The sequence below is a fragment of the Balaenoptera physalus genome (assembly GCF_965194825.1).
Source record: "Balaenoptera physalus genome assembly, chromosome: 4".
Taxonomy (NCBI): Eukaryota; Metazoa; Chordata; class Mammalia; order Artiodactyla; family Balaenopteridae; genus Balaenoptera; species Balaenoptera physalus.
Genome location: NC_138891.1, coordinates 117,239,636 through 117,265,690, shown reverse-complemented (window position 1 = coordinate 117,265,690; position 26,055 = coordinate 117,239,636). Strand labels below are relative to the sequence as shown.

At 33.5% G+C, this 26,055-nt stretch overlaps 1 protein-coding gene across 1 annotated transcript in view; it reads left to right on the top strand.

Annotated features, from left to right (window-relative positions):
- Window positions 1-26,055, top strand: part of SAMSN1 (SAM domain, SH3 domain and nuclear localization signals 1) — a 211,537-nt gene that overhangs the window by 164,564 nt on the left and 20,918 nt on the right. Inside the window, 5 exon segments of the mRNA XM_082460429.1 lie at window positions 23,485-23,556; window positions 24,855-24,870; window positions 24,873-24,920; window positions 24,923-24,968; window positions 24,970-25,000. Of these exon segments, the coding sequence (XP_082316555.1) occupies window positions 23,485-23,556; window positions 24,855-24,870; window positions 24,873-24,920; window positions 24,923-24,968; window positions 24,970-25,000 (213 nt within the window).

Sequence of the window (26,055 nt, the reverse complement as noted above, 5' to 3'; positions counted from 1 at the left end):
ACTGTTTAATTGATTTCCATATTAATCAGAACTTTACAAAAGTAACAATAGGCATAATCATTTACTTCTGGATTCATATTCCTATTTATATGAATTTCATCCATACTCAATTTTTTTTAAATGTGCATACATGCTTTAAATAGGATTAGTATTGTTTAAAGTCTCGTTTATTATGTCTTCCAATAAAGTTTACCTTGGAATGCAAAATTGACTACCTTGAGTATTCTCTTCATCTTTAAATACTAAAAAGCTCACATTTCAAGTTTTGTTTCATTTATTGGCTCAGATGTTTTCTTCCCTCTACCTGTGGAATGTGTTATAGATTTTTATTTTTGTATAAACTAAAGAAATGCACTTTATTTGGAAATCTTCATGGCCCTTGTAACGCAGCCATGTCAAAGTGTGAGATTTAGGAATCTACCTCGTAGAATACAGCAGGAACAGAATGTTAAAGAGTTACCAAAGAATTAACGTTAAAAAAAAAACAAAAAAAACAAAAAAAACTTCACCCGTGTAGATGTGAAGTCATATCCTGACCAAAAGAGGAAGTGGCAGGTTACTAGTCTCGAACTTATCTGTGGCTCTACATCATAGACAGCATACTGCTGACCGTCTTCAGTTGTTTCTGTAACAACAGAAAGTGCACTCACTCGGAGTAGTCTGAATTCAAAATGTTGAAGAGAAAACCATCCAATGTTTCAGAGAAGGAGAAACATCAAAAACCAAAGGTAAGGTAATTTCATACATAGTCAGACAAAACCAACATGTTTAATAGAATACACATGCACACACAGTGTTCTTATCTGTCAGTCATAAATCAATTCAACCATAGGGTTGAATCCCTCATGGCAAATACGGAAAAAATTGAATTGCCAAGTTAAGTTTAGGTGTTAAATAATACCTGACAATTATTGTCTCTGTAATTTTATCTTATAGGGCATATTTGATTATTTACATCTGTAACTGAACTTTGAGCTTGTATTGTTAACTTCATGGAAATCATTTTGGTGGTCTCTTTTTGAAAGGCTGATATTATGAAATCTTTGTGTACATTTTTAATAACTATAAAGGTGTCGAGGTCTATTTAACAAGCTCTTACATTCTCAGCTCTTCATAATATATTTAATTATGAGGTTGTAAAATGGAGATGTTTTGATTAAATATTTAATTTTTTTCATTTTTTCAGACTAAAATATGATAGCTTGTTGTAGAGGTTATTTTTTCTACTCTCTCTCTTGAACTAACTCCACTACTAGAGAGAGGATAGGGTTGTGTTTGGGAAGCATCAAAACCCCATAAATTTATAAATTTGACAAATTGGTTCTATTTGAAATGTTACCCTATTCTTTGTATTGAAAATAATTACTACTTAAAAAGTAGGATATGAGATAACAAAGTTTAGATTCTATTGTAGAACTATAAATTAGTTTCATTAATAACATAAAAGAAAATATCTGTGAAATACTGGTGTCAGAGAAGTTTTCCAAAACCTGTAAATTTTTTGAGTTTCTTAGGTAAAGAGCAATTTAAATCTGCTTGTGAATGAACAATAACTGAGTTCAGGTGTCTTTTTAGAGGACTGATTTATTATCAATTTTTGACCTTTATTTGCTTGGCACCATTCGGAGAGAAAGGAGTTGGGAATTGATTGTGAACTTTTGAATTGTTGTGACATTGAACAATGGTCTATATTTTATAACTCTTTGCAAGTTACCACACAACCTCTCTGAATGAAACTAAAAATAAATGATTGCCAGTCTTTGGAAACTAAGAATAAATGATTTTCAATATTAATTCTTTCTGACACAAAGATCTGATAAAGGGTAGGCAAGCATCTCTAGTTAAAAATACAGCTGGATAACATAGCATGATTTCTTTTTCCTTAATAAAATAAAAATTCAAGGTAACAGTTCCCAAAGAATACAACAAAGTTTTTAAAAGCATTACTTACCTTTCTGTTCAAGATTATTTTTACATACAATTTGCTTGATTAAACGCAACCAATATTGAGTTGACCGTAGTAAGTTTTAAGGAGATCACAAAAATTAATATGAAGCAGTGGTTTTCCTCCAAGTATTTAAAATTTTAAGTTAGAGTATCTCATAAGAACTCTATTATGTAGTGAACTACTATCATATTTATGTCATTGAACAATTTTCAAAATGATACTTTAGCCTATGATCATCATTTGCCTTAATTGCAGGAACTATTGTAATAGAAGTGGTATATTGTTCATCTTACTGACTTACTTATTCATAAATGTAAAAATATATTTGATAAAATATACATCTGGGAACAAAATATATCACAGAAAATAGTCACATTGGAAACATTAACTTTCGCTGTGAATGAATTCCTGTTTTCTTTAGATGGATGGTTTCATTTTATATGAATTCAAAGAGCTATGTGAATGTATATTCACATGTTCATACCTTCCAGATCAACTAAATCCTTTCCTTTTAATATGGAGGTAATATTTTTCCAATTATTATAATTATGTGTTAGAAACAACTTTGCTTTAATTCACATTTATTTTTCTGGGTAATTTTCTTTGTGTATTTTATGGAAAAAGAGTCAAATCCCTAAGAGATGGCAGAGATTCCTACAAATAAATGGCTAGTAGAGTGAGGACTGCAAATTCCTTCATCTACTAGAAGGGAACATAGGGTCTGTGTCTAGAAAGATAGAATAGGACCATAAAGAAATCAGTCTGAAATGTAGGGAATCACCGTCTACACTAATTGACTACATACCAGACAATCATTCACATCTCTTGACCTGGAAACATACACTCCTTGTGCTATACTCTTTCAAAATTTTTGAGAGAGATTTCCTTGCTTTTTAACTGTAAATGCTAAAGTAGGTAAGAAGCAACAACATTAAAAATGAGGTGACTATTATTTAGTCATGTAGCTCATGTTAACTCCTGTGGGTTGTAGTTCAGGTGACCTAATACCCAATTCAAATGGTGAGTGAATATTATACCTAATGTTATTCTTTAAATAAAAGTTTGAAAAGTAAATAAATGGAGAAGGACTTTGTTATTAGTATTTTTAAATATGTCCTGTGGTTGTGAGAAATTTCAAAACATTCATGGATATAAAATGTAGCAATAGATTTTATGAGTCCGTATACAAAATAATTTATTATTTTCTTATATTCACAAGACTTATCAATAAAGATATCCATGAATCAAAAAAAATCAAAACCCATTAAAATATCATTTTACCATCTATAATTTATTAATATGTTTTCTTTTTCACCTTTTATTTTCCTCTGTTTCTCCATTTTTGGTATGGGTTCTTTCCTTCAAATACCTCATAAGTAGGACCAATAGCATTCATATTTATTATAAGAGATTCATAGTGTAGGTTAAGAAGGAGAGACCAGAAATATTCCATAAGGGAAACTGTTATAATTCGTGTCTCAGAACTCTCTATGGCATATAAGTAAATTCCAAATTAAGAAAGATATTTGAAAAATTTCTTTTTGATAAATGATTAAGTATTCTACATTTAGATTAGTCAATCAAAAATAGCCTTTCTTAACATACTTGCAAGGTACTGTACTTTCCTTTTTGAATTTTGTTCTTACCTTCTCATCACTAGTGCCCACTACTGATTGTGAATTTAAAAAATATTTAAGCATATCTAGTAGGCAGAGTTCAAAAGATATGATCTCATTACCCTCAATAAATCTTTAAATTATAGAACATAATTTTCCGTAACTCTTTTTCCAACTAAAATGTTTTAGTTTGCTATATTTATTGTGAGGTTATGATGTACCAGTGGCTGTGTTTAGAGCTTTTTGTACACTAATTTATTTAATATTTGTAACATTTCTGTGAGAGAATAACTTTTATTTAGCCTTATAGATGAGAAGGCATAGAGAAGGTTAATGAACTTAAGCAAAGACGCACAGATACAAAATAAAACTCTGTTGTGTGAAATACATATGTCAATTTCCGGCACTCCTGTTCTTAATTATTATGCCACCATTACAAGCATAGGGACCGTAGATATTATTTCTATTTCTGTCTTAATCGCCAGCTAAATTTTAAGGAAAACTGTGAGAGCATATTTTTAAGAGCCTCTCTCTCAGTTGGAAAGGAATTTAGAGGTCCTCCATTCCTGTCTCTGACTAAATGCCAGAATTCCACCTATAAGATCCCTCCAGGTGTCCATCCAAGCTTTAAAACTTAAAATTGTAAAACAACAATAAGAACAACTTTATTAGCATTCAAATGTCCAAATTGTCAAAAAAATCATGACCTAGTATTGAGATAACTAAAAGCATGTATTTCCCTCCTAAATCTAGTATAACACCTTTAATGTAGTAAGCTAACTTAATAAGTATTTGTAATGTGAATGAAGTTTCTTGATTCTACTGTATGCAACCTGGTTCAAGTATGAATACTGACTAGTACTATGTATTTTCATTATTCTTGGTAGCAACCCTGTTAGTGTGTACATAAGAAAGTTTGTATGCATGTGTGTAAATACAATTCTAAATCATTTCTAAGTTTTATTTTAAGAAAAACTCCAATAAAGCAAATGTTGTGCAAGAATCCCTAGAGAGTCCCATCGTTACATAACAAGTAGACCATTGTTCCAGGTCAGGGAATATGGTAGAAACTTCGAAAATAGAAAAGGAATAGACACCACAAATGAAGCTCTGCACCTGTAATTAGAACAGGTTGACCTTTATTTGGCTGGGATTAATGATCTGTGTTAATAAATCTTAACTCAGGTTTTTCTTTGAGTAAAGGAGATTCAAATACTACTGTTATTTTAAAGGGAAACACTGGAATAATGGCAGCTCTGGAAATAGTTTTTTTTTGTTTTTTTTTTAAATCTAAAGTGCATACTAAATGAGACACCATTAGTGTCACAGATGCTAATTTTCACTAGCAATGACTGAAGTGGCATTCTTTCCCATTTGCATTTGATCCTAGCAATGATGAGAGGTGATGAGTTGATTATGAGTTGTTTTCACTGCACTGCCCGCTGTGCAAATTTATGCTCCTAGACAAGGATGACACATAGTTGTGGCATTTAAGAGCTTTCTTCATTGCTTTTCCTATCAAGACTGTTAAGATACATTTTTAACTCTTATCTAACCAGGTATAAGAAAAGAGAAGTATTTATATGAACCGGTGCTTACTTTAGGCCAAGTACTTGCACAAGGGGTTTATGGAACTCCCTCCGCCACCCAATTTACAGAAAACAGCTCTGTAGCTGTGAAAAATTTTGTCCAAGATATCATGGCTAGCAAAAAAATTGATCTGAGATTATTCAGGACAGCTTTTCTTCTTCTAAACCTGTGGGTTTCCCCCCTGCTACTTCTTTTTGCGTCATCATCTGGGGTATAATTTTCAGACTTTAATTTATGTGACTTCAGTTGAATGTTTTGGCTTTTCAAACAAAGTGATTCCAAGTAAGGTATGTGATATACAATGTAGGTAATACTTTAAATCCACTTTTCCCATTAAAAAAATGGTGGGTATAAATAAATGTTTATCTTTACTTTTGGTTATTACCCACCCATGCCCCTAAAAAATCTCCCCAAAGGTTCTCTTCACTTCTGTATTTAGTTAGTATTTATGTCATATTTGTTTTCCAAGAAATATTTAAAGTAAATTATAATGCAAACCTAAAACCAAATAACATAAGTCAGAAGAAAATGGAGTATAGACCACGGTCAAAAGTATTACAGGGCCACCAAGTTTGCGTTGAATATGGATCTAAGTATTGCTACTCATTGTGGTCCTACAGACTAGCAACACTGGCATTCCAGGAGTTTGTTAGAAATGCAGATTCTCTGGCCTACCCCAGGCCTATTAACTCAGAATATACATTGTAGTGAGATACCCAGGAGTTCTGTGAGCACTTTAAAGTTTGGAAATGATGTCTACATTGATGGTTCTCGAACTAGGTTGCACATTTGAATCACTGAAGAGCTTTAAGAAATACTGATGATTGGGTTCCTTCTTCAATATCCTAATTTACCTAATGTAGAATGTACCTGAGCATCAGTGACGTTTAAAATTTCCCAATCTGGAGATATTTTTTTTCTACTAATCTCTTCAAAGGACTTAAAAGTTAATTCACTCCTTCCTTCCCTCCTTCATTCTTCAAAGCAATAGATATCTACTGAGTGCTTGCTATAAACAATATAGATCATATGCTGGGAATACAGTGGTAAACAAAACAAAGGCCCCTGGCCTCATAGGATTTACATTTACTGGGGATGACAGGCAATAAACAAGATGAATATGTTAAATACATAGTATGCTAAGTGATGGTAAGTGTTAAGAAGAAAAGGAAGAATATGAAATACAAGGAACCAGGGAAGACTTGGTGAGAATGGGACATTTAAGAAGGGACCTGAAGGAAATGAAGGGCTGGCCATGAGATTGGCTGAGGAAATCTTACTCCAGGCCCAGGGAAGAGCAAGACCAAAAGCCTTTTTTTTTTTTTAATTAATTTTTATTGGAGCAGAGTTGCTTTACAATGTTGTGTTAGTTTCTGCTGTACAGCAAAGTGAATCAGTTACACGTATACATATAGCCCCTCTGTTTTGGATTTCCTTCCCATTTAGTTCACCACAGAGCATTGAGTAGAGTTCTCTGAGCTATACATTAGGTCCTCATTAGTTACCTATTTTATACATAGTAGTGTATGTATGGAGTGTCTCTGGTGTGTTTGAGAAACAATGGATCAGAATACACAAGGGGAAGGGCAGTCACAAAGAGCCGGATGTAGAGGGTCTTCTAGGTCATTATAAGGATTTGAGCTAGTATTAAAAGATTTTGAGAAGGGAAGAGAAGGATCTGGCTTACATTTAGTGGGTTTATTCTTGCTTTTGTGTTTCAAATACACTGAAGAAAGTGAGGGAGGAAGCAGGGAAAAGAGACCCTTTAGGAAGCGATTACAGAAACTAGGAAGGAGATAATGGTGGCTCAGACAAGGGAAGTGACAGGTTGGGTGATGAGAAGATGTTGAATTTGGGATTTATTTGTAGATACTGTATACGTTTGGATATATAAAAATGGAACTTACCACATGGGCCTTAAAGGTGGTAAAGAGAAAGGCTGCCTCTGCTCTGCACTGTTCTTGCTTCCAGCTGGTGCTCACACTTCAAGGAGAAATGCCCTCATCCCTCTGCTGATAGCCACCAGAAAATTACCCCCATACTGATATGCCACTTCCCAAAAGTTTCTACCTCTTTCTTCAAAATACAATTTTCTATTGGATTTAATTTTCATTTCTGGGGTACCTTGAATCAGAATAGATGAACTAATAATTTGCTTATTTCACCTTGTTGAATTGTTTGAAAGAGGTAAATAATTTTAGCCTTGAAAAATTATCTTCAAACAAAGTACCAATTCACTCTAGCCATCCCATTTTATAGAACATGAATCTGTAATCAAGTTTTATTTCAAGCAAGTAGCAACGGTTTAGTACCAAATAGACAGCTATATCGGAAAAAAACACAGTTCCCAGATGATACATAGAAAGTTCTGGAGACAAGTGGTTGAGAGAAATGACAGAAGTGTAGACTCCCCTTGTAAATGTGGGTATTACATCCTATAGGAAGGTATAAAGTCATTACCTTGACTACCAATGCACTGGATTTGTTAAAAATCAATTTAATGACACACTTATCTCTTTAAACTTTCCTTGCCTTGCTTTGGAGATAAATGGCTTCATTATCCCTGCAGATTGTGTGTGCTTTTTTTAATAATGGAATTAAGTCCATATTCTACATAGCTGTGTTTCCAAATTTAGCATTCCCAAACTGATCCATTTCTCTTCCTTTCTAGTGTTAAGGGCTTAGGTGAACTTTTGGAAACAAGACATTCATAATTAGCTTCTTAGTAGAGAACAAAAATGTCCTCCATTAAGAATTGATTAATAAGAATAAAAGAGGGTTTTAAGCTGTCTCTGGTGGTAGACAAAATGATTCTTCTATAGATAGAGAGCCATTTGTCAACACAGCTGGCCATGTGCCCTTTCTCCCCTCATTTAAAGAGTTTTGGAAGTTTTCACCTAGTCTGTATTAGTTTTCTAGGGCTTCTGTAACAAAATACCATAGACTCGGTGGCTTAGGGAACAGAAATTTATTTTCTCACAGTTCTGGTGGTTGGAAGTCCAAGATCAAGATGCAGCAGAATTGGTTTCCTTTGAGGTCCATAGGGAAGGATCTGTCTAGGCTTCTTTCTGGCTGGCAGTTGGCCACCACTTGCTGCCCTTTAACTTGGTTGCCCCTCTGCGCACATAACCTGGTGCCTCTCTTTGTGTATCCAAATTTCAGCTTTCAGTGGCTCTGACCACTCTCATTCTTTCCTGTTTGTGCCTCCCTTAGCCTAGAATACCTTTGCCCATTTTTCCCAACTCATGAACTTATTTTTTAATACCTCACTGGACTCTCATTCCCTCAAGAAAGCCTCCACCAGTTAACCCAAGGCAGTGCATTAGAGGGCATTCTGGCAGAGCAGGAGGGAATATGAACTAAAGTCTTATAGATTGGGTTTGAGGTCTTATTTTGATATTTCTTAACTATGAGATGTTGAACATTTTGTTAAACATCTTTTGAGTTTCTTGTGCTTATCTGAAGAAGGGGATATGTTAAGGCATGTCACATAGGATTGATGTGAGAATTAAGTTAATTACCATATGTAAATTTCCTAGCACATAGTACATGTTTGATTAATAATCTCTCCCTCCTTTCTAGTTTAATAGTACTTGTTCAATACCTCTATTGTTTCTTTTAGCATAGTTTATTCTAATATGTCCTCCCAAATGGAGTTACCATCAAGAACAGGGGATGCATCTAATTCATATTTGTATCCCTGCAATTTTTGGGGGGGAATAAAGGGTATTGAACTCTGTCGGACTTTCAGACTCCGTGTGCCCTCTATTACACTTTGGCTACCATCAAAAATAGTTATAATATGGAACATAGTCGTGATTCCTCAACATATGCACAATACTTGTGTAATGACTAATGGATAATATAAGTCATCTAAAGTAGTACTCTACTCCAAGGCATAGTTTGTAAATGGGTCACTGTTAAAGATCTGGGCAACACCCACATAAAACAAAGTAACCGTTCTTAGAATGTAATGAGACAAAACAATAATCAAAAATTGTAATGTAATCTGTCTGAAGAAAAAAAAAAGCATTTGCAAAGAGTGTTGCTTTCAGGGAGGTTAGAAAGGAGTTAGAGAGTAGAAATTTGCCATTGAGTCTGCAGAACAATCTGTATCAACAAAAGCAAATATCCCATTACGCTCAACAGACTTGCTCACTTAGGTGAACTAAGTTCAGGCTATTATAACTTCGTGTCTCCAGCCTTTAATACAACCTAATTCACTTTTCTGTGACTCTACTATACTAATCAAACAAACTTCCAGCCATGATTTTGTGTCCCATGTCTCTAGGGGAGACAACTCTTTGATCAGTCAACAAGAATATGCATTCTTCTTGGCAGTTGAATTTCTCATATCTAACCAATACTTGGTATTGCCATTTTTGGTAGCCTAACAGTTTAGTTTATGAGTCAGTCCCCCTTGGAGTTGTTTAGTTCTGCAAGGTTGAAAACTAAAGTTCTTGTACCTGTCAATGTGAGGGCCTGACATTGGACATGGAGACCCAACCAAGGAACTGGCTTCTTGGAAGGACTGGCTTAAGTTGCCACCTGCCACCTTTTCTCTATATTCATAAAATAAAGACAGCTAAATAATGAAGTTTCTTTGCTATGTTTTTCATAATTTTAACAATTTAAATTCCTGGAATAAGATTCAAGACAGATTTACCTTATATCAATATCATAATATATAGTGATATGACATTGGTCTGAATATTTGATTAAAATTTTTTCTGAATATTCACATGGTTTTAGCTAGGCAACTTTGATTTTTTAATTAACAGTAATAATAAATAATTTGATATATAAATTTTGTAATGCTTACGGGTATATATTCTTTATATTGTGAGTTATTATACAGCCATCATCTTTTCTAAACTGAGCCATCTACAAATTTCAAATTACTTTAAGCTTATGACTATCTCACTATAATTATTTATCAATTTTAAAGTACCTATTACCAATGAAACAAAGGTTCATAATTTTAAAAATAAAATTCCTTCAAAGATAAATGTTCTACAATTATCAGACATATATTGTAGGTTTAGGAATTGTCATAAACTGAGTTCATTTCTACCACTACTATTACATTTCAAACCACTATTAACCCCTCAATAGACAAATATTTTTAGAGCCAAATCCAAATACAATGAAAGGAAAATAAATGTAATTGACAATGAAGAAGTTATAGAACCCAAACATCTCTTCCAAATATCCTATTACAACTATTTTTTTTCTACTTATTCTTTCCTTGTTCGGGATTATATACTGTATATTTGCCCCACATAAACATGTCTGTTCTTACTAAGAAAAAAACGTATAAATTCCTAAGCATAGTGTCAGCGGGTGCTGCCTGAGATGGGAATGTTTATAAGCTTTATGATATTAACTGCAGCACTCAACCTCAGGTGGCATAAAACATGCAAAAGAGAACTTTCTGTCAGTTTTATTATTTCTAAAAAGGTTCCCCTTGAAGCAGAAGAGTGACCTTGCTCTGCTGAGCTGACATATGCCACTGGATTAATGGTCGAGCTCTGCTGGAAGGAAGCTCACAGAAACATTACAATTCCAGAAGCTGGGCTGGCGGTGACCATTAATCAGGGGGACCAAAATCATGCATCAAACACACTCATTTAAAAGTAGTAAAAATGACTTTAAAAAAAACCTTTTTGAGAATTAGCTTGTTGTTTGTCATTACCTGTGTTCAAGGAGATCACTGCATGACTGGAATATCCCTTGGGGAGAATGTTAGAGGTCATTACATACCCAGAGGCCAAGTGAATGTGGTGGACTTTGAAGACTAACGGAGGTAAAGGAGAGTTTTTGTTCCAGAGAATTTGATGGGAAAGTGTATTAAATGGATTCTATTTTCCCAACTTTATTTTCACTCCTTTATTTAACTATGATTTCAAAGCAATGGGTACTATGAATGTTGGCCTCTTTGTGAAGATTTTATTTTATTTTTAAAACTGGAGTAATTGGATTTAGTGGTAGAAACATTTGACTGGTAAACTTGGTTAGGAAATTTCTCAAGATCCTACAGTTTGAGTCAACATACTCAACTACTAAGTAGGTTAATAAGTATCTTCATGGACTTAAAGGTACTGTACATTCTTCTACCACATGTTAACTAAGAAAAATTTTTCAAGACTTTTTCTCTCTCTGATTACTGAAAAGGAGAAAAGGCTTAAATCTAAAACCCCAAAAGAGAATGTTCAGTTTAATTTCGATGATAAAAAGTTACTCTTGCTTTTTACAAATCTCTTTGATGATAAAGTTGAATAGGCATAACCTCTCTTTCATTTTTTCAATAGTTTGTCTTTTAGATTAATGATACTATGCATAATACATATGATATAATTTCATTAGTAGGTAGAACAAATAGTAGATTATGGCCTTTACTGAGAAAACCAGGACATTTGATCATTAAGATTATGATCAATGTAGTAAGGCCTGCTATGATTACTATTTCAAAGTTAATCTGGGTCTTCCCTGGTGGCGCAGTGGTTGAGAATCTGCCTGCCAATGCAGGGGACACGGATTCGAGCCCTGGTCTGGGAAGATTCCACATGCTGCGGAGCAACTAGGCCCGTGAGCCACAACTACTGAGCCTGCGCGTCTGGAGGCTGTGCTCCGCAACAAGAGAGGCCGCGATAGTGAGAGGCCCGCGCACCGCGATGAAGAGTGGCCCCCGCTTGCCGCAACTAGAGAAAGCCCTCACATAGAAACGAAGACCCAACACTGCCAAAAATAAATATAAATAAATAAATAAATAAAAATTAAAAAAAAAAAAGTTATTCTTCTCCTAAATAACTGCTGCCTTCTTTAACCATGATATTCAATATTCTCTTCTTTTGTTAGCCATATGCTACTCTGGAGAATAATTGATGCAGACTTACTTAGTTGTTTTTGAAGATTATAGGATTAAAATAGTTGACAATGTTGCGACTATAGTTAAAATATTATTTAGTATTTGGCTATAAGTAGAAAAAATCTAATATGTACACAATAGAAAGTTAATTTCTAAATTTATGGGAGGATTATACATATTTCTTGTAACTGGAAATCTGAATCATCCATTTTTCATACTGCATTCTCTCTATCAAGGTGCCTAGAAAACAAAATTAGTAATGGAAATTTGCTCACAGAAATTACTTATCATTGAATAGGTATGGTAAATGCATAAAATCTGTTACCTGTAATTCCTCATTCCCCTCCCCACCATCTTCCCTAAAACACACACTATCTTGTGTAACCTTGGTGGACATGTTTAATCATGATCTCTAACTCTAAGCCCGAAAGTTGCATTGGAACCCTTTTCAACACAGCTCTCCATGAAGGTCTTAACAACCCATCCAAGCTGGTTCAAAGAATTGAAAAGTTCCACTTATTCTGGTTTCGAAAGATAGTCCATCCAGACAATGGGAAATCCTAGTGATATATTCTTGTGAATACACAACACTTTTCTAGTGCCCCCAAATGATTATGTTCACTACAAACAATCTTTCTTTCTCTCCCTTGAAGAGTTCGGGAGATAATTATTTAGACACATTTTTTTGTCATCCAGTGCTCCTTTTAATATACAGTGTGTGGTTCATTGTCTTTTTATTACTTTATCATCATTTTAGCAATTATCCTCTTTAGATTTGGCAATTTCTAAGTAGTCCCTCAGTCAATAACTACACAATCTCTTACAGTAAATAATTTTTGAAGATGGTTAAGCAAATTCAAATTGTATTGATTTCAGCTAATTTCATGTCCAAAATCTGTGATCATTTTACTGTCTTTCTTTAGACTATCAATAATATAGGTATAGACGTATGCATACGAAATGCCTTTCATGTATTAAGTAGTCAGTGCAAGTATAAATAATGATGAATATAAATTTACAAGCTGACATCTAGTATACATTTTTAATTTATTATGTGTGTAAATATAATCTGCTTTTAGGAATTGCTTCTATGTTTGTATACCATTCATCTGAAAATGACTCTATTTAGGTCTTATCAATTGAAATTATGTGATGCCACCAATAGAGTGTAAATTCCTCCAGGATAGATTCTTATTCATATAGACAGCCCTGATCCCAAGCACAAAGTTTAGCCATAGAAGCCCCTTAGTATATTTACACTGAATTGCATAATGTAAAACATTATGCTCCTTAATTAAACATCAGCAAATTGTTTTCTTTGACTATAACATGATTAAGTTATAATTTGCTTTTGTGTAACTGTGAAATGTATGGTATTTGTCATTTAACTTGAAGAGAAATGTGTGTGGGATTTGCCATCTGTTGTGATTTTCCCAAGGCTCCCAACTGTAGGATTTTCTCTATAGGCCTACATCCCTTAAGATCGGGGGCAATCAATGTGTGCTAAAATGATGAGGTGTCAGCAAGTGGTCTCATGGACAAGGTAGGACTTGATCCTGCCCTTGAAGAATGGGCTGGATTTGAGTAGGAGGAAGAAGAGTGGAAGAACTTTCCTTGAGAGAAGAACAGCACAAGCAACAGCTTAGAAACATAAATGAGTGTGTCCATACTGGCCAGCAAGAAGTGTCAGAAGTTCTGCTTAATCAGACTGACTAGCATTACCTGAATCCAGGGGGAATCATGAATGTGCAGCATGCTAAGTTTGGACTTCATTTTGTTAACTAAAGAAGAGCCACTTAAACTCTCTGAGCCTCAGTTTTCCTCATCTGTAAACTGAAGAAATCAATAACTATCTCAGAGGGGGGTTGTATTTGTTTAATGAAATAATTATAGATAAATCACTCAGCACAAAGCAAGCTCTCAGGGGCCAAGAAACCAATGTGGAGCAAACTTCATATTTTGAGAAGAAGAATGGAATAATGAGAATTGGTGTTTTAGGGAAATTAGTCCAGTGTTGTGACTTTAGATGATTGGAGAGGCAAGAGTTTGGGAACTAAAGAGCTGAAAGTTGTTATTTCGTTGACTCAGGAATGAGGTTATAAGCACATAGTTGCGTAGCAGTAATGAAGATAAATGCCTACAATAGAGATTTGGGAAAAGAATGGAGCAGATGTGAAGGCTGAAAGAATGTGTGTGTGGTAAATATATTACATCTTGCATTATGTGTCCAAACTCCCCAAAGACAGCAGTGAGCAAATACCGGTTTCCAACAGTGCAGGTGGAAGGTTCAGAAGGCAGGATCAAAACAGATCCTCAGGGGTAAGAGGCCATAAGCAGAGAGAGATTTTTGTTGGCATATATGCCTTCCAGCCTGAAGGCAGGCAGAGAAGCTACTGTAAATTAGAGAAGCTGTAAAAGTGGGTTCCCTAGGGGAATTCTTGAAGATTTCAAGGAAGGATGGTATAATGAGACAATTCCAGGAGGATCGAGAGGGACCACTTAGTATACTTGTTTATGGGTTTAGTAGTTAGAAAAAGAGAGAGAAGGAATAGAAAGTAAGTGCTATAATAATAATACAGGAGTGAGTAAGCCAGCAGAAGCTTTACAATAGGAAAAACAAGAAGCTGAGAAGTTCGAGATAGACTGATCTTGGTCACATTTTTAAAAGTTTTGCATTTCCTTTTTATTCTATAGGATTTTGTAAGAGTTGATACCTAATAATATCAAGTGACTGAACTTTGGTTGCATTATGCTTTTTACCTGAAAAAAAAAGATATTTAAGACATATCAGTATTATTTATTTTAAAAATTCTTTTCAGCTAAAATAGAATACCTTAATTTTTATTCAATTCCTAAAAGTGCAGCATACTTATAGTCAGTGAATGCAATGTAAATCATGAGATATGGTAATAAGTAAGTAATGCAGCAGTGCAATTGAGAATTCTCAATGTTTGAATCGTTTTTACTCATAAAACTTATTTTTGTTACATTAAATAGGCTGATGCAAATAAACACTTTTGCAGGTATGGCTCATTCTGCATTGATTTTTTTTTTTAGTTCTAGTTTTTTTTCCTTTAGGTAATTTTCTCTGAGGTAGTTTCAATTTGCAGAAAACATCTCTTGGCACGTCAACTTCTGAAAGGAAAGCTTTAGCATGGAAATTTTGACACAACTTTTTAAAACACTGTGGTGGAGTCAGAATCTGCACTTCCTTTAGATAGCCTGCAGTTGATAGGAAAGATACCGAACCAGAGAGATCAAGTAGACTAACTTTTGTTCTAAGAGTCCAGATGTACATTAAAAATATTTAGAGCATTGATACATATTTGAGTACTGAGTTGCCTTTACCCAAGGTTAAAATGTTAGTGTTGAAGGCCTTATTTCACACCCTGCTTGTCTTTCAGCCTTCAGCCCCCTGACGCCCAAACAACTGTCTTCCATCAGCGCCACATGATAGTGTAATTATTTAACACTGAGGCAATCCTCACAGATTATTTTAAGTGAGTTAAATTTGTTTCACACTCCTCAAAGGATCTCAGCACCTGAGTTAGTTAGAACAATTAAATCCTCGAATGCCTTTGGATAAAGGCTGACAAGCTTATTGAGATTTAGCATACCATTATTATAGAATATTCATACAAGCACGTGCTGAAAGAGAATTCTGAACTTTAAGAGCATATTACCAATGAAGGCTCTATGTGCAATATTTAGATGATGTGAGAACTCATTGGCAGAGGGTGTGTGATTTTTAATTTGCCAGTATATTTCAAAATACTGCAGATGTCTGACTCATATATGCAAATTTTTTCTTTGAAATAGACTGTGAAATTTTCCACTGATGCCTTACCCAAATATTGTCATGCTGGAGACAAGATTTTACTTGAAGATCCCGGAAGCTGGAGAGTGGTTAAAAAATGAAAATAAGGGTTCAAATCTTTTGGTTTTGGTCAAAAGGTTGATTTACATTCCAAAAAAAAAAGAGACTCCCTAATTCTCCTTCATGTTGATAAATTTAGGATGGTCATTGTTTTAAGAAACCTACTCAGTTCTAGTCTATATATCAAGCTAACTTTACATACTTTTCATCCCGCTTAGATAGCAAGTTTCTTTGAAAATGGAAAACAGGATCAAAACTTTGTTATGGGATGGCATAGCAGAGAGCACAGCAGGGTGGAGAATTGAAAAAAAGGGAGGGGGGCATTTTTTTGCAAGTGTTGGTTCCTATAACAGTTTCCTCACTGAGAAGGACTATATGATTTCAAGAACCCTGCTAGCTTTATATAATGAATAGACATTCTGTAATAATTAGAATTCTACAAAACTAGAGAAGAAATGTGACCAACAGAAAAGAATCCTTTCTTAAGTTCTTCGCATTGCGTAGGGACACACACACACAAATGAGTTCAAATGCCACTTATTCAGCCCTATTTTTGTGGAAGCCAAGTAGACTATGTGGAAGAGGGTAATCTGTACCACACAATCAGATAGTCTTCAAAAGGTAGTCCAGTAAAATACATTTATATCGGAAAGTTAGTTGTACTAAAATAAATTTAGAAAGCAAAACTTTAGTTTCTCCTTAAATACGTCCATACCTCTAAACAACCATGACCTAAGTAATGTTAATGACATCTTTAAAAATTAGTTCCTTAGAAAGTTGTGCAACCATTTACTCTTTTTTTTTTTTTTAAGAGCAGCTTCAGGATCACAGCAATATTGAGGGAGGTACAGTTTTCCCATATGCTTCCCCCTGCCCTACACCTTATTAACTCTTTGTGAATTATTTTTTAGCTTTTATATAGGTACATTTGGTTCTTTTTTTAACCCAACATTTTATTATGGAAAATTTCAAGCATATGTAAACTCAGAGTGTAGTGCAATCTACCCCATATATCCATCACCCAGTTAATCATTAAATAACATCCAGTCGTGTCTCTTCTTTATGCCCACATACTTCCTGCCCTCACTAGATTATTTTGAATTACAAATGAAAAGTAACAATACTTCCTCAATATCATCATTTAGCTACTTATTTAAAAATTTCCTCAGTTGTCTCCTGGATGTGTTTTGCTACAGTGGCTTATTTGATCTATATCTAAATAAGATCTATGGATTTTACAGTATTTATTTAGTTGATACAACTCTTAAAGATTCTCAATTTATACTTTCCCTTTCTTCTTTTATTTCTTTCTGTTGATTAGTTGAAGAAACCAGGTTATTTGTCCTGTAAATTTATCATTGCCTAAAATTTTCTGGTTGACTTCATCTTTTTGATGTCATTTAATATGCTCCTCTGTCTCTGTATTTTTTGTAATCTGGTAGTTAGATACAGAAGCTTGGTGTGATTGCGGTTTTTTTTTTTTAAGAATATTTCATTGGTGATATTAGGTGCTTCCGTTATGAAGCCCATATTCTGGTTCATTCTTTTTTGTGATTTGAGTAGCAATTGATGATTGTTGCCTAGATCCATTATTGCATTAGGGACTTACAAAATGGTACTTTTGTAATTTCATCACTTAATTGATTAGTTAGAATATATACACACATATACGTGGAAAGAACAATTTTCCTTTATTAAATGTTTAGTTACTCTAAAATGTTTCATACAAGAAGGAGAGATTAAATGTTTGTTTTTCCCTTTATTTGCCAGTTTTCATAATATGGCTGTAACATTTCCGAAGGTAACAATTGATATTTTTCTTCTTAGTATCATTATGAATTCATGAATTTTGATATATTAGATGTATTTCAATGTAGCTCAGTTATTATTCTTCCTTTTACTAAAATTGTCCCATATTTGGACACAATTTACCCTAGTGACAATCTTTTAATATGGCCCTTGTGTTGTTTTGGTATGGCCCTAGTAGTCTTTGAAAGCTTACCTACTTTATGGTATGACAAAATGAAAAATTTGAGAATATAGACTGAGAATTTTGACTCCAAATGTCATTAACATCATTACTTATTTTCATTGTCTCTCAACATTCACATTTTTATATATCGATATCATTAACAATGGTGTGAATGCTGAAAACAGGTTAAAATTTAAATTTTTTTCCTTCCAGTTGTATTGATATATAATTGGCATACAGTACTATATAAGTTTAACGTGCACCGCATTATGATCTGACTTACATCCATCATGAAATTATTATCACACTAAGTTTAGTGAACATTCATCATCTCTTATAGATATAAGATAAAATAAAAATTAAAAAAATCTTTTCCTTGTGATGGGAACTCTTAGGATTTACTCTTTTAACAATCATATATAACATACAGCAGTATTAATTATATTTATCATGCTGTACATTACATCCCTAGTACTTACTTATCTTACAACTGGAAGTTTGTACCTTTTGACTACCTTCATCCAATCCCCCTCTCTCCACTTCCTGAATCTAGTAACCACCATCTGATCTCTTTTTCTGAGTTTGTTTTTGAAGTATAATTGACCTACAACACTATGTTAATTCCTGGGGTACAACATAATGATTTGATCTTTCTATATATTTCAAAATGACCAACATGCTGTCTAGTTACCATTTGTCACCATACAATGATATTACATTATTATTCCTATATTCCCCAATTTCATACCTGTGACTCATTTATTTTTCAATTGGAAGTCTGTATCTCTTAATCTTCCTCACTTATTTCTCTCATCCCCCCACCCCTCCCCTCTGGCAATCACCTGTTTGTTCTCTGTATGTATGACTGTTTCTGTTTTATTACGTTTCTTCATTTGTTTGCCTTTTTCAGATTCCACATACAAGTGAAATCATACAGCATTTGTCTTTCTCTGTCTGACTTATTTCAGTTAACAAAATACCCTCTAGGTCCATTCACGTTGTTGCAAATGGCAAGATTTTGTTCCTTTTTGTTCCATTGTGTGTGGGGTGTGTGTGTGTGTGTGTGTGTGTGTGTGTGTGTGTGTGTATTTGTATACCACATCTTCTTTATCCATTCATTTATTGATGTGCACTTAGGTTGCTTCCATATCTTGGTTATTGTAAATAATGCTGCAATGAACAAAGAGGTGCATGTATCTTTTTGAATTAGTGTGCTTTTTTTTTTTCCTTTGCATTAATACCCAAGAGTGAAATTGCTGGATTGTATGGTAGTTTTATTTTTTAATTTTTTGAGGAACCTCCATACTGTTCTACATTGTGGCTACACCAGTTTACATTCCCACCAAGAGTGTACAAAGGTTCCCTTTTCTCCCCATCCTGGCCAACACTTGTTATTTGCTATCTTTTGATAATAGTCATTTGACAGGTGTGAGGTGATATTGTGGTTTAGATTTGCATTTCCCTGATGATTAGTGATGCTGAGTATCTTTTCATGTGCCTGTTGGCCATCTGTATGTTTTCTCTGGAAAAATGTTTACTCAGGGCCTCTGCCCATTTTTTGATTGGGTTGTTGGGTTTTTGGGTTTTTTTTTCTTTTTTTGATGCTGAGTTGTATGAGTTCTTTGTATATTTCCGATATTAATCCCTATTTGGATACATCATTTGCAAATATCTCCTCCTATTCAGTAGGCAGCCTTTTTGTTTTGTTGATAATTCCCTTTGCTGTGCAAAAGCTTTTTAGTTTGATGTAGTCCCATTTATTTATTTTTGCTTTTGTTTCCCTTGCAGGAGGAGACATATCCAAAAAATATATTGCTAAGATCAATGTCAAAGAACGTACTGCCTATGATTTTGTCTAGGAGTTTTATGGTTTCAGGACTTACATTTAAGTCTTTAATCCATTTTGAGTTTATTTTCTTATGTGGTGTGAGAAAGTAATCCAGTTTGATTCTTTTGCATGTAGCTTTCCAGTTTTCCAACACCATTTGTTGAAGAAGCTGTCTTTTCTCTATTGTGTATTCTTGCCTCCTTTGCTGTAGATTGACCATATAAGTGTGGTATATTTCTGGGCTCTCTATTCTGTTCCATTAAACTATGTGTCTGTTTTTGTGTCAGTACCATACTGTTTTGATTACTGTAGCTGTGTAGTATAGTTTCAAATCAGGGAACATGGTAACTACAGCTTTGTTCTTCTTTCTCAAGATTGCTTTGGCTATTCAAGGTCTTTTGTGTTTCTATACAAATTTTAGAATTATTTGTTAATTCATACAATTCTGTGAAAAATGCCTTTGGTATTTTGATAGGGATTGCACTGAATCCATAGATTGCTTTGGGTAATGTGGTCATTTTTACAATATTAATTGTTCCAATCCATGAGCATGGTATATGTTTCTATTTGTTAGTGTCATCTTCAATTTCTTTCATGAGTGACTTATAGTTTTCTGAGTACATGTCTTTTACCTCCTTAGTTAGATTTATTCCTAGGTAATTTTTTTGGATGAAATTGTAAATGGGATTGGAAAACAGGTTAAAATTTGTCTTTTTTATTTTTTTTGGTCCTTTAAACCATCAAATTACTGTCTTTTTTTAAAATTGTTTAAAATAATTCCTCTCTCTAAGCCACCAATTTAATATGAAATTAGATTCATTATTTTTATTTGGAATTGTTAAGGATTGCTTTTATTTTTATTTAATTTTGTTTATAAATATTTTTAAAAGTTACATGGTTTTAAAGTCAAATTTATAAAACAAGGCATATTCAGAGAAGTCTGTTTTCTGTCCCTTTTACTTTGCTTCTTTTACCCCATTTCTCTAAGAAGGAAAATATATTTTTGCCTGTATTGAGACACATACATGTATTTCCACCCTTAGATAAAAGACGGTCTATTATGTACACTTTTCTCCACTTGTCTTTTTTCACATACACTATAGCCTGGAGATCATTCCATAGCAGATAGTTATATTTCAGTTTTTTTGCAGATGCACACACTTCTATTGTTTGAATTTACCATAAATTATTCAATCAGTCTTCTCTTGATGAACATTGGGGTTTATAGCTTTTCAATAATATAAAAGATTTACATTGAATGTGGATGAGTAAATCAATTTATATTCAAGTGTATCTCTGACATAGATGTCTAGAAATGAAATTTCTGGGTCAAAGGGCAAATACATGTAATTTTGCTAGTTTTTCCAAATTACCTTCCACAGGTGTGCCATTTTACAAACACATATCTATTGCATAAGGAAAGACTGTATAGATTTATAATTAAAGACTAAATATAATCTAATGTCAACAAAAACAAAGAATTATCTAAAATATCAATTACATTTTTATTTAAGTTACTCTTTTGTCGATAGCTATTTGTTTATATAATAACTCTGTCTTGATGGGAGCTCTGTCACAAAATAGTATTTGCTAAACCTAATCCTTTACAATTATACAGTGCAAAATTATCAATATTGAAATACATTCTTATTTATAAAGGACTATCATCTATGAAACCAGCTTACCTCCACATGATTCACCTTTTCACTAGAAACTTAACAGCAGTAGAAATTACACATTTGTTCACTGTCCATATCTCAGAGTAGACATTAGCCCTTTTTCATTAAGCCATAACCTATACATTATGAAACCATCTCAGAAAGTCACTAACTTTTTGACTAGAGAATACTGAAATTTTAAAAACGTTATTTTAAATACTTAGATTTGCTTCTAAAGGGTGTCTTAGCACAGACTGATATTTTACTCCTCTGGCTTAAAGCTGTTGAGTGATTCATAATGAGATGACTGACAAAACCCAAAGTAATAGTCCTGAAAACCACTACTCCATAATCTGCTTCTCTTTATTGACATAGTAAGGGGAGAATTAATTTTAAAAGGTGGTGACTATTGATTAGTTAATGGCAGAATATACTGTAGAGAAATGCTGAAGTGAGCCTATTCTGTGCCCTCGTGGGCAACACGACCGATTATCCAGTAGTGGATATCATGCTGTAACCCTCATTAATATTTAGTAGTCAGGACATAGGCTGGTTGTAGACTACAAAATTGCCCTAAGCACAGGCTCCAATAGGCCATAAGAATGTTTCAAGTATATAAAAGAGTAACAGATTTCCCTGTGTTCAGATTGTTTATAAGCAGCACAAGAATACGCTCAATTCCCTTTTGTGATTTCTGGGCAATTATGGCCTGGCAGAAATGCCTACTAGGCAAGTAGATGTGATTAATGCTCTGGGAAATCACTCTAAGTTAGTAAGCCCTGCGTGAGAACCAGAGTGGTTCTCAGTTTCAGTCCTTCTTTTTCTCTCCTCTCGCCACAAGCTGAAGGGCTTCTTCATCAGGGGTAGCAAGTCAGCAAAAGGCATTTTTTGTCTCTAACACAGCCGTCATCCTTGGGGCGACGTTCTGTATCACACTGTCTATCAAGCTAACCCCATGTCACATGTCAGGATCTTTTTATTTCAACTGATTTAAAAGGGAATCAAGGAGTTTTAAAGATCACTAGTAGGGAGACATGAGAATAAAAATGCTTGTAAAGACTAAGAGCCTTTGAAGCTGACTTGAACTAAAATGGTCTGTGACTTTTAAAGGACAATACAAAGTTTTATAGATTACTGACTCCCATTTTTAACTTTTCAAATTACCAGGTTATTTTTCAGTACCACCAGCTTATTTTGAAAATATTATAAGCTTGAAATGAGATAAAGTTCTTAAGATAGAACATATTCTTGGGATTTGTGGGTATATAAAGTCTGTAACATCCGATATCCACCATCCCAAACAATGTATAAAATTAAATAGTGAGAAAATATCAATTTTGTGACTCAAAGACTCTAAAGATTTTTGAAAATGTGTTTAGGAGAATCATTTACTTTTCAGTATATCAGGAATTGTTTATAATTACCTGCCTAGAATGAGTTACATAAGAATAAAAATTTAGCCTTGTAGGCAAAAAGTATCCAAGAGAATAAGTCTTCTGTTAACATACTGAGCTTTTTCTCAAAACCAGTGAATGAAACTGACCTAGGGGTCTCATTGTAATTCCATGTTAAATGTGGAAAAATTCATTTTCCTCCCAACCTGTGAACACCTAAATGCTCTTTTCAATTTATTAATAGATCTGTGTATGTGCCTTCTCATTCTGACATCTAGTAGAGAGTTTCAAATTGTCAGAAGTTAGCAACAGGAAATGCATTTGTGTTCCATTTTTATTTTTTGATAAATATGATCTTTATGAGGCACAATTGTGGATCTACTCAAATGCTTGTTTTGTTGTTTTTTTATTAGTTGGTTGTTGTTTAGTAATACATGCTATTCTCAAGAGCAAAAGTAACACTATAAATTAAAAATAATTTAATAGATTTTTCTCCAAGGTGCTTAACACTGTAACATAAACATATGAAGACATTTTATGAACTGTAAATATTACAATGTTAATAATATTTACACCTTCAGCGCCTTTAGATATTCCAGAGAGAAGAGAATTTTTAATCCTGTATTTGCAAGAGACTGATGCTTACTGAACCATTATCTAATATATTTAGCAGTTTTATCAGTGAAAGTCACAAATTCTAAATTTCCTTTCCTTTTTCTTTCCTATATTATAGCGCAGCAGCAGTTTTGGGAATTTTGACCGTTTTCGGAATAATTCCGTATCAAAACCAGATGATTCAACTGGGGTTAGTATTCTATTCCATTTTAATGAGTGTTATACAAACACATTGTGAAAAAATTATGAAGCCAGTATAATTTTTGTAAATTACAGTAAGAAAAAGAAATATTTAAAAATCATAACCTTGCATACATTTTGTGATAAATGAACAAACAATTATTTAGTATCTAGTACCATGCTGGACATTAGAGTAAAAAGCCATCTAAGAAACCTAACAGATGTTTGGGAAGGCAGAATGTCAACTTAAGAAGAGATTTACAGTATAAGTAACATAGACGATCCCAAATTTTCTGAGCATTTCCACTATAAAACAACATATATGTTAAATTTTATGTAAGTTGTAATTGCTTTAATTTAGGAAATGATTACATGGCTTAATTGGAAATTAGTTAAGGAGAGCATAGGCTGCTCATTTGCACTCTCATACTTCTGTACACATTGAAATGTCTCAGTGGTGACCATCCATACATATTCTTTTTCAAATTCTTTTCCCACTTAGGTTATTACAGAGTAATGAGTAGAGTTCCCTGTGCTATACAGTAGGTCCTTGTTGGTTATCTATTTTAAATATAGCCGTGTGTATATGTCAATCTCAAACTCCCATATTGTATAAACCTTCAACTTTCCATAATCATACATAGATATATTTACTGTTATTAAGTTTATAAATTCTAGAGTTAACCTATAAAAGTTGCTCAGGCTCATTCATATTCATTGACTAGTAATGGTGGCCTAGCAATTTGTGAAAGAAATTTAGTGAACCTGATAAAGTAGTTTGCACATTTTTTAGCAACCATCATTCATTCATTCAGTAAATGTGTATTGAGCATCTAGTCTATGACAGGATCTCCCTTAGGCACTCAGAAAGTACTGTTACAATACAGGTGAAAATCCTTACTTCATGAAGCCTAGAGTCTAGGAGGAGACAGACTTTAAAACAACAACAACAAACCCAATAAATAAATATCTAAATAAAATTGTGATTCAGGCTATGAAAGAGAACAGCACAGAAAAATGTTGAAGTTAAAAATATGTTTAGATAGTTTCTTCAAAGCTTTTGTAAAGGAAGATAGGAAAACCTGAAATTAAAAATATTATAGTACTCTCTTTTGAAATTTAGGCAATGGTAAATTAACACAGATAGTAATAAACTAATATACTTTCTTATTTATTTTAGTTTGTAATTTACAGTGAAGATAAAGAAAGTTGAAGTAAGAGAAAAAGAGAGAAGAAGAGGGAGTGTGGACAAATGACAATGTTTTTTATTGCTTTATTATTTTGTTTTTTGTAAATAATTCTAACTAGGTACATGAAGGGGAACGCATAATGAAAGTGGAGAACAAAACAAAACTTCAAATAATGGAGGAAGTTTAGTAAAAAAATGAGAGCTATTTCCTGGACAATGAAGAAAAAAGTGGTAAAAGTATATCAAAGCCCTTTCTGAAGAAAAGGTAAGTGTCCTCTGTTAATCACTTGTGTTTTTCTGTTAATTTTTTTCTAGGTAGTTTAGAAATACTTGGCAGTTTATGAAGGCCTTCAGTCTATTTTCTCCCTCAATTACATGTGCCCAGAAGTTGGGTGGAAGAAAGCATTATCACATTCTAATATAGGAAATTGAGGCTTAGAAAGGTCACACATGTAGTATGTGAAGAACATATGTCATTTATGTTGTAACAAACAGTAGTATTTCACTTCTTTTCATTACCAAATGATATTCCATTTTATAGATAAGCCTCATTTTATTCATCCTTTCATCAGTTGATGAACATTTGGGTTGTTTCCACTTTGGGATTATTTTTAAATCATGCTGAATGAATGATTCAGCATGATTTAAAATATGAATATGAATATCTGTGTTCAAGTTTTTATGTGGAAGTATTCTTTCATCTCTCTTGGTTATATGGTAACTCTGTCTGATACTTTGAGAAACTGGCAAACTATTTCCCAAAGAAGTTGCATCATTTTACATTCCCACTAGCAATGTGTGAGAGTTCCAATTTCTCCACATGCTTGCTAACACTTGTTACTGTCTGTTTTTTTGATGCTAGCCATCAAAATGGGTGTGAAATGGATTCTCATTATAGTTTTAATTTGCACTTCCCTGATGACTAATGATGTTGAGAATCTTTTCATGTGGCCATTTGCATATCTTCTTTCAAAAAGTGTTTATACAAAATCTTTTACCTGCTTTTTAATTGGGTTGTCTTTTTATTGTTGCTCTTAAGGCTTTTTTAAAAAATATCTTATGGATACAGATCCTTTATGAGATATACGATTTGCGATATGATATATTTTCTCTCATTCGCAGATAGTATTTTCATTTCTTGATGTTATCATTACAGAACCAATTGGCTATTAATTTTGATGTAGTCCAATTTATTTTTTCTTTCATCAGTTGTGTTTTTAGTATTGTATTTAAGAAACCATTGCTTAATCTAGGGTTACAAAGATTTACTCCAATGTTTTCTTCTAAGAGTTTTATACTGTAGCTCTTAAATATTGGTGT